This window comes from Gallus gallus, chromosome 20 (assembly GCF_016699485.2).
Source record: "Gallus gallus isolate bGalGal1 chromosome 20, bGalGal1.mat.broiler.GRCg7b, whole genome shotgun sequence".
Classification (NCBI taxonomy): domain Eukaryota; kingdom Metazoa; phylum Chordata; class Aves; order Galliformes; family Phasianidae; genus Gallus; species Gallus gallus.
This window is the reverse complement of record NC_052551.1, coordinates 9,165,256-9,179,048: the sequence shown is the minus strand read 5'-3', so window position 1 is coordinate 9,179,048 and position 13,793 is coordinate 9,165,256. Positions and strand designations below refer to the sequence as shown.

Below are 13,793 nucleotides of genomic sequence, written 5' to 3'. Positions count from 1 at the left end.
TCACGACATACATGTGGAGGTGACGCCTCTCAGCCCATCCCCAACGGCTGTGTCATAAACAGGAAACACTGACACCAGGTACTCCGTGTGTGAGGTCAGGTTGGAAAGCCTCAGAGAGGAGATGGCTCCATCCAGAAGCACCTGGAACACAAAAGAAGATGGTCAAGCCCAGGAGGTGCCAGCCTCTCTCCAGCAAAGGAACAGTTGAAGCAGTCTTCCCTGGCAAGCATGGGGATAGGAGGCTTGTCATCATTCCCGTCCTGGAAGGACTGGATCTGTACAAGCACATAGCAGAAGACCCCAATCATGCTCTCACTGAAGTGAATGGAACAGAACACGATTCCATGATTGATAGTTTCAGTTGGAAGGGACCTGCCATGATACCCGAGCACAACTGTCTTACCACTTCAGGGCTAACCAAAAGTTGAAGTGTATAATTAAGGACAATCCATCAAGTGCTTGGATTTGCTTTTCTGATTCTATCTGTCAGAGATGAGCATCCTTCAACACCTTTGTGTGCCTGTGTGTGTTCCTTGAGGTGCCTTAGGAAGGGGATAACACTGTGCAAGAGAAAACTGAGTGGGTATGGCTTGCAGTAGTTCTAGCAATATAGTATTTATCCAGTTTTCTCTTCTGCCTCACCATCCTATCACCTTGTCACATTTGTGCTCAATGTTCAGTTTCCTTCTGGCTTTAGCTGATACCCCATGGTCATTGCACTCCTACCCTCATCACTCTGCCTACCCACGTCTGCCTCAATTCCCAGCCACTGACTGGAAGGCACTGCAGCCTTCCAACAGTCCAACAGATACCTCTTACCTCCTTGGGAGTGCCGCCCTTTGATGGATAGTACACAACCCGGTACTTCTTTGGTGGACTCAGAGGAGGACTCCAGGCCAAGTGCATGCTTTTAGAAGTGACAGCTGATATTTTAAGGTCTGTCGGGCTCAGCTCTGGACCTGTATTTGTAGGGATATCTTTCACAGCTCTACCTGGGAATTAAAAACACGGTTACTTCTCCTACCAGATATACTTTCTGGCTCATAAATACGACTGCCATTTTTTAAATCCAGTTGCAGTCCCCTTCCCTACAGAGCAGAGAAGCTGTTCCATACTGCTGTAAAATAAATATTTAAGAACTGAGCAAACAGAGAATATAAATACTCCATAGAGAATAATTTGTGTGTTCTTCTGGTTGCTGGGAATATTCTTTTCAACAGAAATATGCATTTTTGCCTGAATCCAAAACACAACCCAGCTTTTTTTCAGTTACGAAGATCTGTCAGAAAGAACCAGAAGTTATTTTCGCTTCTTTTTCTATGTAACCATCTTTCTTTAGGCTAACCTAACCTGTAAAAAGATGTCCAATTACATCAAACAGGTACAAATTAACAAGAATGAATCAAATTATGTCTATGTCTATCCTCAGAGCATTAAAATAAATGTATGCTTGAAAGTTTGTCTTCCCCATTCTCCCTAGGCAAGTCTGAGAGAAGAGAGAGATGGAAATGTGTACGTGATATTTCTCCTGAGGATCTAAGCTAACATCTGGAGTCGTTCTTCACTCTCTTGTACATCATGCAAACTGCCCTCCAGCAAGAAAAAAGAGAAAAGAAATAGACTGTTTGGTTTTGATTTGAAGATGCCTTGGAGATTACTTAAAGTGGGAGGAAAAGAGATGTGTTTAGATGCTTTGCTGTCTCCTCTTCCTACTTCCAGATTTCTTCCATACAACTACTATATTCTCAATTTAGCTCTTGTGTGTTGAATTCCTCCTGTTGATCGAAAGAAATGCAGAGAGAAAATGATTGCAATGCATTCTGCACATGGTAGAATAACAAAAATGTAGAATAGAAGCCTCCTGTTCCCTACAATGCTAGTTATTGCCATGGAGTGATTTACAGCCACCAAGAGGTATCCAAGGCCCTGGTGAGGATGGCTGTTGCCTGTATTGGCAAGGATAAGAGCAGATATCTAAATCAAGAGCAAGAGAATGGAAACACCTGCAAGTCCCTCCATGGCTTGTTCACAACAGCAGGGATTGAGGGTAGAAGAGCTGCATCCAGAGAGTCTTGTAAACACCGAGATCACAGCTGGACCTGGCCAAAACGTTGGCAAGGACTGTGTTCAGGCAGCAATAGCTCCGAGTAAGGAGATCAGCACAGGAAGGAAGAGTCAGATGGTGCTGAGGAGGTGGTGGAGCTCATGGAGGGAAAGGTATGAGAAAGTTGAGAAAGGAGATTTTTTAATGGCAAGGAAAGCTGATGGCAAACGGGAGAAAGCTCATCATCACCAAGGTTTCACCTCACCTGCACTCTCCTTGCTGCTCCTCTCTTTGATCCTGGTGCAGAGGACCCGGGTGAGCCTGCCAACCAGGGAGCTGAGCAGGGGGAAGTCCAGCACGTTGTACACCGTCAGCTCCAGTGGCTCTGAGGCCACCTGCTTCAGCTCAGCCTCATCCGCGTTCTTCACCCCTACAGACAGCAGAGCACAAGGCTGAGTAAACTCCTTGGAGAGGACAATTTCTGTCTCCTGCTTGGATGTTGGCTGTGGGGATCAACAGCAGATAACTGATTTTGTTTTCCATTGCTAGCCATCTTAGCACTGCCCAAGTGAGGCAGGGGCCTTTCCCCCTTTGCTCTTGTGGTGAGAACTAAGGTGTCCTATGTATTAATTCAGTCTCAGGACCCAATTCCACAGCTGAGAATACTGCCCTCGTGGCACAGTTTGCTGAGACTGGCAAAGGTCTTTATAGACAGAAGGTGTAAAATCTCTTGAGAATGAGTGTTGGTTTTTTTTTTCCTAATCTAACAAAATCTCATTTGAAGACATTACCCGTGCTGAATAAATGAGTTAATTTTCTTCTCAGTCCCAATGCAACACAGCCCTACTTACTACCTTAGCTTTACAGCTTCAGGATGTTCTTGTCCTTGTTGAGGGAACATAAGCTTCATCATGAAGAGGGAAGGTAGGTTGACTTGATGTCTGTTATCTTACCAATAGCAAATATCTCTATGCCCATGTTTTTCAAGGTCTGAGCAGCCAGGTTGGCATCGTCCTGGGATTTTCCATCAGTCAGGAGGATTACCAATTTCTCAGCTTCCAGCCGGGCACCAGCATCTGGTTTCAGGTTTTGTTCCAGGACATGGGTCAGTGCCAGGCCTGGGGAAGAGGACAGATGGATGGTGGGCTACAGCCAACAGACTGTCTCCACCTTTATCCTTCCTCATTCGCTCCATTCACTCATTCACCTTATCCCCCCAAGAAGATGCTATCCCATGGGAACAGCTTCCCCCAGCACAGTCTTGCTGTGATCTGAGAGATGGAGTTACCTGTGAAGGTGTTGCCACCCTTGTACCGCAGGTTCCTCACTGCCTCCAGCACCTGGTCCCTCGTAGCATAAGCACTCAGATCCCACTCTGTGCGGGGATCACTGCTGTACTGGGACAGCCCTGGGGAAGGCAAGAGCTATCGACATCGTGCGAGCCAAGGTAGGCTGCAAGAGGAGACCTATTTTGAGGAGGAGGTGTTGGGCTTGTCATGGGTGGATGACACAAAGAAATGAATTGGAAGGGCAGTGAGCAGACCTGGCTCCTAGCTCCACTTCTCCCCATGGTGGTAGTAATCTCTGAGGGGTGCTCTGAAGGATTTTAAGGTCTTGGAGTTATTCAAGGACAAACTAGCTAGCTGCAAGGAGCAGGACAAATTTACTTTGCCCTGTTTCACACACAGCCTGGCCAGTGCCATCCACTGGGTTAAGCAACCCCCAGAAGTGGGTTCAGCATCCCTCGGAGCTGGAAGTGGCTCTGTTCTCAGCTGAGATCAAAGAAACTCCAGCATGGCATTGCCACCCCACCTTTGTGTCATACTCTGTAGGCTGAGCGTCCCATCAGAGGGAGACAGCAAACTCCAAGCATATCTCAGCATCAAGCAGATGCTTCCCCAGTGCCCGACCTGCTGCTGCCCACCTGCATTGCTTTTGTTCACCGTGCAGCTCTTTCTTACAGCCGCTAGAGGCCAGAGCTTGCTACCAGACGGGAAAGTTGTCAATAGCGATGCACAGAATCCAGCCAAAAGGAATAAAACTCCTCAGGACAGCACGATAGCACAGAAACAGAGACCAAGGTCTGTTCCAGAGGCATTGCCCAAGGTCAGGAAACAGGGAAGTGTCTTACCTACTCTTATCTTGTCTTGGGCAATATTGAATGGGGAAATCAAAGCACTCAGGAACTCTTTAATGAGCTTGAAATTGCTGCGCCCAATGCTCCATGATCCATCCACAAGCAGGACAATATCGGTCATTGCAGACGTGTCACACTGAAACTGGGAACCTGTGGGGAAACAATGCTTGATATGGAGAGAAACAATTGTAAAGGTGGGAAAATACTTCAGTTTTAAGATGAGAAGCAAGTTTGCAGTGTAAAGCCTCGGACCATCTGCCAGCCTGACACATCCCAGCAGCTTGGGAAAACCACATGGCTAAGGGCAGCATAACTCAGTATCAAGAAGCTGAGTAGTGAGCAGAAACCTTTCTGTGAAGAAAGTGTTAAACCCAGCAGGAAGTGCGTGCCTAGGCCAAGCATTGCTCTCTGCAAGCTGTCAGATCCATTACATCTCAGCCCCAGCCCTTGCTCCCCTTTTATCTAGCCTAAGTCTCCAAAAGAATTGCAGGTGATCACTTAATTCCATTCCATTGTGAGATCCCCTGTGGGCTATAATTATTTCCTGGCGTTATATTGAATCCAATCTCTCTGCAAAAATCTTCATCACAGACACTCAAGGACTGCCTTTCTCACCACCCCAGGCCCGCAGCTTAACAGAGGATAAGATAGGGCATGTTGATGATTGAATGCATCATCCCTGAATATTTTCCAGATGCAGAATCCTCCATCTTTGGTAGAGGGAAATAGATGGTACCATCCAACTGCACTGAGATGCAAACAGGTCACTCTCCTATCTCGTCTCGTGGCCGTGGATTTCTACTGTTATCAAGGGACCAAAGAGGGATGCTCTGACCAATCCCCTCCCACCACTCCAGAAGTGCAAGGATCTGAAGTTTCAGCAAGGATCAGTCAGCTGGGAGATGTGAAGAACAAGACCAGGATGCCAGTGTGTGCTGGAGAACGATAACTTGTACGGGTCTGTCTGAAGCAGGAAGAGGTGGTAACGTGCACAGAGAGAACGATGGGAAATCAATACATTAAAAAAAAAACTCTTTCCCCTTGTGAAGGACTTTTTGTCTTAGCTCCAGCCTTTATATCCGTAATGCTTTGCAGAACTCCAAACTCTTTCAGTGATCCTTGGCAGCTCTCCAAAGCATGATCTAGCAAATAAGAGCAGCAGCAGCACTTGCGCTCCTGAAAGCCTTTATGACAGAGAGACAGCTGGAAGGCTTGTGTTTAACCATCATTAGAGAGAACAGTGGGAGACAGAGAGCGGGACGTGCTTGAAACAGCTCTCACCTCTCCTCAGTGAATCCCTCGTGGGTTTTTCTTTTCCTGGAGGCTCTCGCTCTGTGTTTGCAGTGGCACGCTGGGATGACTTTGTGGTTGGTGGTGGTGTTTGTGTCACACCAACACTGGGCTGGCTCCTCATGGTTTCTCCTGAGCCCTTGGGCTGAGTCCCTTTGTGCCTTTTCTTTTCAGCTCTGTCCTTTGCTGTGCTCCAAACAGAAAAAGAATACATTTTCCTCTCTTATGTTATCACCATGCCACCTCCTCCAACCACTGGCTGATTTCAGCCATATTTGAGGGTTCAGAGATCATAAAAACCCTATAGGATTTATGAAAATAGGCAGTTAGATAGAGGACATTCTGTTCTTCAACTACAGCCATGGGGGACAGAGCCTTGGGAAGGAATAAGGTACCTTTAGCCCTGTTGCTCGGGGAGCAGCTCATTCCCCAGGGAGCAGTGCTCAGCTGAAAGATTTGGCTGTAGGGCTGAACTTGAATACCTGCCAGCCCCAGGCATCCATGGATGTGCTTCATTTGGCTGGCACAAGGGGCAAATATTTTTAGGCTGGTTACTGTGTCTTAGTACTTAAGAGGTACATCTAGTGGTTGGCAGTCCTGCCCATGGCAAGGGGTTGGAGCTCGATGATCTGTAAGGTCTCTTCCAGCCTAAGCCATTCTAAGATTCTGTGAACAAGCACTATACAAGACTGAGCCCCATGTATTCCTGAATAAATGTCCCAAACAGAGTAGATCCCTTGAAGACTGCACTCCCATAGCTCATATGTGCACATAGCAAGGCAGTGGCCCCAGGACACTCTGTGCACCCACCTGGATGTGTCAGGACGGTGCTCAAGGGTGGTGGAGCAGTCTCCATCCCCAGGCTCTGCTCCACTGTTGAGCTGCCCACAGAGGTGAGGTTCTTTCCTGGTGCAGCTCCTGAGTTCCTTCGGTTATTTCTAGTCTGGGATGCATTTTTAAGGTCCTCTACTACAGAAATCATGAAAACAGGAAGGAGGAGTCAATCCAGGTGGGTCTGTGAGTCGTGGTCCACCCCTCATCCCATCAGCATTCACCATCTACCCTCTCCAAGCTTCCAACAAAATGGTAATGGGCTTCAGTACAGTCTATGGGGACGATGAATATAAGAAAATATATCCCTTTACAGTAAGGGTGGTGAGGCACTGGCTCAGGTTACCCACAGAGGTGGTGCATGCCCCAACTCTGGAGGTACTCATGGTCAGGCTGGACAGGGCTTTGAGCACTGATGGAGCTGTGGGTGTTCCTGTTCGCTGCAGGAGAGTTGGTCCAAATGGCTTTTAAAGATCTCTTCCAATTCAAACAAATTCTTGATCCTACTATTCACCTGCCAGAGGACGAGCTCTGAGGAGTCACATCTCCAAGACCTCTCAGAATGGTAAAATGTAGATCTTTCTACTTACTCACAAATTTCCTCTTGGCAAATAAGGCTTCCTGGGAGCCATTGAGCACGTAGACCTGCAGCGTGTATTCCTTGGTAGGGCTCAGCCCCCCCACCGTGGCTTTGGGAGTCTTTGTTTTCAGCATGACTTCTTGCTCTGAGTCCCCTGAGGTGGGATGAAGCCACAGTTCAGAAACTGTTAGAGCTTACATTTAAGCTGACAATAGCAGAAGTACCACCGAAATGCAGAGAATGTCTGTCTGGGGACCTCAATCAATTCTAATTTAATTTTTAATTTTGTGGATTTCTGTTTTCAGAGCTGAGAAAGTCTTTTAAAAAGCCCTGATACGTGCTCCAAATGGAAAACCAGCTCCCACCTAGCTCTAGTTCAACTCCCACTGACTTCTCAAAGAGCTGCTGACAGAAAGGTCAGTTCCCAGAGGGTGAAGGTTGGGCAAACACCACTTATGGAAACATCCAACCAAGTGATGTCCTTGAGGTCATTTGTGACAAGGTGAGGAAGCGCTCCAGTATCTCCAGTGTTCTGTCCTGGCCCTTGGGACTCACTGTACTTAATGCAGCTGTTCTTTCTGTGTTCCCTCTGCAAGCCTCATCTCTCCCTAAGAGAGGCTGTCCTCTGCACAGCGAGGAGCAGATAAAGCAAGGCAGCTCTGCAAAACCACAGCCAAATACTGCACCGTGTCTCTGTTACAGAGGGTGGTATGGAGAAACTTCGGACCACAGGAACAAAGCAAAGGAAGGGAGGCAAAGCAGCTCCCTAAAATCGTCTGAGTAAGAAAGGTGCGCGAGCCTTTAAATGTGGGGATGGATGCATTTATCTCTGATCTCATCACCCTTAGGGCTGAAAATGGAGCTCCCCAGCCCACACATGGGGAAAGCCTCAGGCGTGCTCGGTGTGAGGATTCCCCACGTTCCTGGGATGCCCATTGCTCCCTGGCAGGGGAGGAATGAGAAACCTCCAGCACCGGCTGGGCAAACAGCTGGGAGCTAAGCTAAAAGCAGGCAGATGGGCACAAGCTAAGGTTGCACCCGGATGCTGCTTCCCCACGAGGACACGGTGCCCTTCCTGCAGCACCCAGCCTGGAGTCAGAAGTCAGGGAGAGCTGGAGCTCATCCAGGGCGGGGAGCCACAGGCTGAGCACCCCCATGTATGGGGCCAAGGACATCCCGTCCCTGAGGATGAGACAAGCAGGACCCCTGCGGTGACATGACCACCACTTATAACCATTGCACTGTGAATTTGTTTTCTGTCTTCCGCTCCACTTTGGGCAAATATTCAATGGTGCAGACAAGGAGAAAGAGCATCCAGCACATACCCAGTGCCAGACAGAAGCTGGGGGCCCATCCCTCACTCAGAGCACTCTGCTGGGTAGCACATACCTGCCATGGGCTTTACCCGCACTTTGTAGCCATTGATGCTTCCTTCGGTTTCTTTCCATTTCATCTGGAGCCTGTCTTCTGAAAGGACTGTGAGTTTCAGCCGGCCTGACGACCCTGGGGAGGAGGAGAGGTGTCCATCCTGCTGTGGGTGCAATTCCTCCCTTTGCACACCCATGCACGAAACCCCCCACGTGCTACCTCTGCTAAAGACATGGGGACAGCTGCAGTGCAAAGGGAACCTTCATCATCCCATACAAGCACTCAGCATCCCCTGACATTGCACAGCCACTCCTGCTGCCCATGGGACCAGGAAACCCACTGCTGCAGATCCACCCTCCATCCAAAGCTAAGGGGCAGCTTCTCTGGGTGAGCCCTCATTATGTGCTGCTGCAAATGAGGAGCAAATGAGCAAAGCAGTGAGAGTTTCTCTGCGCTCCTCTCGCACTGCAAGTCTTTACTGGGAGCCTTCATGGCATGTTTGTGGTTTCAGCACGGGTTGTGGTGCAGATGTCTGAAATAGAAGGGAAGGGAATAGATACAGGGAGTCAATGAGGCTCTGCAATGAGCTCAAGCTGCTGAAAAATACAGAAAGTCCCCAGGAGATGAATGCCATCTTTATGCAGAAAGATTGTTTAGGAGGAAGCTCCAAGGATCAGCTGGGTTTAGAGAGGAAAGGGAAAAAAAAGAAGAAAGAGAGAGAAGGAGAGAAAACCTGATAAAGTGTAACTAACACCTCCTGGCAGGACCGTAACTCATGGGCACCAGCTTGCATTGGTTTGCTGCAGGGATCAGTGAACTGAAATGACAAATCCTGATGAAAAATATAGTATCAGACAAGGAGGGAAAAAGAAGAAAGAGCACATTCTCTTATCAGCTCCGGATTTCTCAGAGATCTTTTAAAGCCATGCTAAATGTCTCAACCCACGTGTCAGCCTTTGAATCAGAGATCCATCAGTGAGATACAGCCACGCTGTCGTACAGATGTCACTATATGAAGCATTCCCACTTGACCAGCTGTAGGATGGCAACTCAGCAGATTTGCCTCCCCTCCTCCCTGCTCCTGCGCCTACAGCTGCCTTTCCAGCAGGCTCCTTCATGTGCAATGAGGAAGTGTCTCCTTTGTCTGCATAGGAATAACATATGACCTCAAATGTCCACCTTGTTGGCAGCTGTTACCAGTGTCTTGCTAACGGCCTCACACTGTGCCAGGGGAGGGTCAGGCTGGATATTAGGAAACATTTTTTTCCCAGAAAGAGCAGTGTTGCAGTGGCACAGCTGCCCAGGGAGGTGGTGGGGTCACTGTCCCTGGAGGTGTCCCAGAGCCATGGAGATGTGGCACTGAGGGATGTGGGCAGTGGGCACAGTGGGGTGGGCTGGGGTTGGACTTGGGGATCTTGGAGCTCTTTCCCAACCTTCATGATTCTATGATTCTTTCTCCTTCTCACTACTCATGAACAAAATTAAAGCTTAAGGTGATGTGGAGCATCGTGCTCAGCGCGGCACGCTGTGTGTTCTGTAGGACTCCACATGTTCCTGTTTTGGTCTTGCATGGTGTCAGACATCTCCCAACATCTTTGCATGAAGTCACAGCCCAGGAAAGCAGTGGGAGCTGGCAGCAAGGACTCGCTTGGCTCAACCCAGCATCTGTGCCTCAACCTCTCCTTGCAGAGACTTCCTGTGGGCTGTCCAAAAAGCAGACAACTATTTTGGGGAAACAAAGCTCAAATTCACATCTCACCCCATGGAAATGTGAAGAGGAAGAAAGAAAACATGGGGAAGAGGGGTGAGGGGCGAAATCAAATCTCGGAATCGTGCCGAAGAGAAGTGATAAAAGATCATGCAACAATGAGGGGAATTCATAGAGGAAACATGGAGCTGTCTTCTTCTGGACAAGTGTGGTCCAGCTCCTTGGCTATCACTCTAGGAGCCCAGAAGTTAAAAAGGCAAGAATGTCCCCAGAGAGATCAGAAAGGACAGCATCCTCTGAAGCTCCATTATGTGCTGGATGCAAATGAAGCCCGGTGCCATGAAAGCCCCACTGTTTCTCTGCCCTGTGTTGGATGTGTGCTCTCTGATGCTGTAACCTTGCTCTCCAGCTGATGGGGAGCAAAGCCCAGACACGCTGCATGGAAGATGCACAGCACAGAGATAAGTCAGTCCTGAATGTGATGTGCCATCACCTCTCAGGAAAACCTTGTGGTGATCCCTCATATGGATGATTCATACAGAATAGAAATGTGGAAAGGAAATGGTGAGGTGCTAGAGGTATTTTCTGCTCATTTATGGCACTGCAGGAGCACTACATGCTACAGGAGGATGCACATCATGTACTCCCTTACCCAGGTGTCACACATCACCATGTAGCTCCACAGTTTCACAGTGCACGACAGACATGACACTGAACAGAAGCAACAATTTTTCCTTTCCGTTACTCAGGCTCTGTTAGCAGACCCCACAAGCACCCTTCCCTGCTTACGCAGACTGAAATGCATCCCCAGTGCAAGGGAGAGGCACGCTGAGCTGCTGCCAGAGATGAGAACAGGCATTGCAGAGTGGGGTGGGATGGAGACACTCTCCCAGCATGGGCCCCCTGATCTCCTATTGCTCTTTACATACGGCAATACGCTGCTTAGAGCTTCCCCACCAGAAGGGTTGGCAGCTCAGCCCCGGTTCCAGCCCAGAGCCCCCCCAGAGCAGTGCAGTTGAGGTCCTTACCTTGTCCCCCTCGTCCCCAGACGTGGCTCGCCACGGGCAGGCAGGCAAAAAAGAAGCAGGTGCGAATCAGCATGGTGAGCAGGACCTGTGAGGGCAAACACCAGGCAGAAGGAGCTCCAGTTACTTTTCACCATGCCAAAACCCACCTGTATCAGCTAGTTCTGCCACCCTGCAAGCCCTGCTGCTCTCTGCAGGGATGTCAGTAGTGACCATCTGGGCTTCGTTATGCTCAGCTCCTCAGACCAGAACCAAACCGAGTTTGTACATCTGGTGGGGAGGAGGCTTCAATTCAGTGCTCTTCTCAGCTGGCTGGGTTTCCAGTGATCACAATAAAGCAATTAAGCAGCAGAAGGGGTACCACTCAATTTATATGTCATCAGCTTAGGAATGAGAGTTTCATTTGTTATATATGGTGGAGTTCCTGAGCAGGGAACATCCAGAGTGCATTGGGATGGTCTTGTTTTGACTTGCTCACCTGAGCAAGACTGAAAGGCAGTTATGGACTTTATAAAGGCAGAGGATCAGTTTGACTTAGAAATGCCCTCTGTGACATCCCCAGAGCTGGTAGCTAATGGCAGCCACCCCTGAGAACTCACCCTACGGCTCACGGACCTTGAGGACCTTCTGTTGTCTTTGCTGGCCTGGACTTAGGTGTCATTTGGGACAGAAAAGCCAGGTCAGTATAAAAGCACCCTAACAGATAGATGCAGATCCATCCCCTAGCCTCAGCCTCAGTATACCAGGCTTAAAACACATGCTGATGTTTTTTTGCATCAGTGGCATCTGTCACTTTTGTGCTATGCAATTGCTTTTGGCAGAACCAGACCATACACAAATTTCCTCCTCTGCGGCGACATTTCACTTCCCTTCATTCTGATGGACAGGTATTTACAGGCTCCTGGCAAATGCCTGTTTCTCCTCTGTTATGTCAGCTTTAAAGTGATTTCAAGGTAAAATTGAATATGCAGGAGTGACCCAGCCATGATCTCCTGGGTTTAAAATCAGTTCAAAATTGCTGTAAGAACGAATGGAAAAACATACTACAAGTTATAACAGATAGATGTTAACCATTCTCCCCCTGCACACACACTCATGCATGATACTCAGTCTGTGATTATTTCTTTGATTGAAGATCAAGTTATACGGAACAACTGCGGTGTAACTGAAGCCCCTGGCCATGGGAAACACTTGCCTTTTTTTTTCCAGCTAACAAGATGAAGTCATCGCTCATAAACAGGAGCACATTACAGGTGGGCTTTGCTATCTGTGTTCTCAAAAAGAGCAACGCCTGCTCTTCCTACAGGGGTAAATGTGGCAATGGGAAGAGAGCAGTTTGAATTAATGAAAAACTTCCCTGACTCGAGGTCTTATTCGTCCCATTCTGCAATGGCACTGCATTTCTGTGCCGCTTCCCTACGGCTCTGCTGGCAAACAGGAGTCCATCTCCCACCCACAGCACTGTGTTGGATAGGATATTTATTTTAACCAAGGTTCTGTGGGATCCAAAGTCCAATGGAATAAGCACCTGGGCTTCTGCAACCTGCACTGAGCTGCAAAATCAGACCCAGCAAGGAGCTTCCACCTGGATGTGCCAATAAGGAAGAATTCAGTATTAACTCATGTTACACCCAGTAAGTCCCAGCAGTATAGATCCTCACTGTCACACCACTGGGGCTGAAGCAAGGACTTCATCTCTTCTTCCTGCCTCAGAGGCAAAACCATCAGCATTTTACTCCTGCTCCAAATTTCATTTTCCTATCCATAAACCCATATCCATAAATCAAGAAGAACAAAAGCAGAGCTTTTAAACGGTGGAAGATGAGAGCTGGAGAACCTATTGCTTTCTTGTGGGTTACTTGCTGGACCCCAAATCCCACCCATTTCTGCCTTTCCCATCCATTTCCCACCCTTCCCATCCGCTTCTGCCCCTCTGGTGGCACCACGGCCAGGCTGAGCTGCAGACCCCCAGACCAGGGGACCACGATGACATCAGCCCAGCCGGCACGCTGCCGGTGCCTCTCTCCCATTACTCGTGTGGGGAAAGAATTTGGAGACAGCAACATATGGAGCAAGTGGTGAGTATTTCCAGGGCCTGGAAAATGGGAGGGGGACATGCACCACTTCCCGTTTGTCCCAGCTGTGTTCTCAGAGGGGATTTGGAGGTTAAGGCTGTCTGAGATCCCCTTATTTGTGCAGGAAATCATAGGAACAGCCACTTCAATTAAAGAAAAACAAACAAACCAACCAACAATGATTTTATGCAGAAATATCCCTGCTGCATTTTTAAGTTGGTGAGGATGGGGGAGCAGTGTGAATTCTATCTGCCCTCCTCAGCCCCATAAACCAGCTGATAGTTTGGGGATGTTCCCATTTGTTATCCCACAGGACATCACCAGCCCTGCCCGGAATTGTTGGCAGTGATGTCACCTCGTGGCTCTGCACACGGGCAGTGGCAGGGATTTCTCTGAGGTACCACCTGCCTGCTGCAGGAGCCCATTCTCCCCGAGCACTTTCCTAGTTAAAGAACCTACATCAGATGAAGAAAACCCATATTCATCAAACCCCGTCTGTCCTTGCCTGCAAATCTTCTATGTTTCTTTCACTACTGAACAAAAATCATCAGTCCTCTCCACATCAGTCTCAAAAAAGTAAGGGATAAGGGCTGCTGTGAGGCAAGGACCGGGCAGGCTTAGGAACTGTGGCTTGCTGCAGACCCACACCATGCCTACAGGTGGAACAAATGCATCCTGAGCTGCCACTGCCAGCACCATCCCCTTTGGCATAAATTCCCTGCAAGTTTTACACCG

The 13,793-nt window shown here is 48.6% G+C and overlaps 1 protein-coding gene across 2 annotated transcripts in view; it reads right to left on the bottom strand.

The window, feature by feature from the left end:
• Positions 1-13,793, bottom strand: part of COL20A1 (collagen type XX alpha 1 chain) — a 43,124-nt gene that overhangs the window by 28,908 nt on the left and 423 nt on the right. Inside the window, exons 2-12 of one of the 2 annotated variants that reach the window (NM_001004392.3) lie at positions 10,987-11,071; positions 8,272-8,385; positions 6,893-7,036; positions 6,282-6,440; positions 5,463-5,657; positions 4,176-4,331; positions 3,333-3,452; positions 2,998-3,162; positions 2,310-2,474; positions 820-992; positions 12-141 (exon numbers count right to left, since the gene is read on the bottom strand). In NM_001004392.3, coding sequence (NP_001004392.3) covers positions 12-141; positions 820-992; positions 2,310-2,474; positions 2,998-3,162; positions 3,333-3,452; positions 4,176-4,331; positions 5,463-5,657; positions 6,282-6,440; positions 6,893-7,036; positions 8,272-8,385; positions 10,987-11,059 — 1,594 coding nt within the window. In that variant the 5' untranslated portion in view covers positions 11,060-11,071. The remainder of the gene's footprint in view (positions 1-11; positions 142-819; positions 993-2,309; positions 2,475-2,997; positions 3,163-3,332; positions 3,453-4,175; positions 4,332-5,462; positions 5,658-6,281; positions 6,441-6,892; positions 7,037-8,271; positions 8,386-10,986; positions 11,072-13,793) is intronic. The other variant, XM_040650690.2, reaches the window with a different exon arrangement.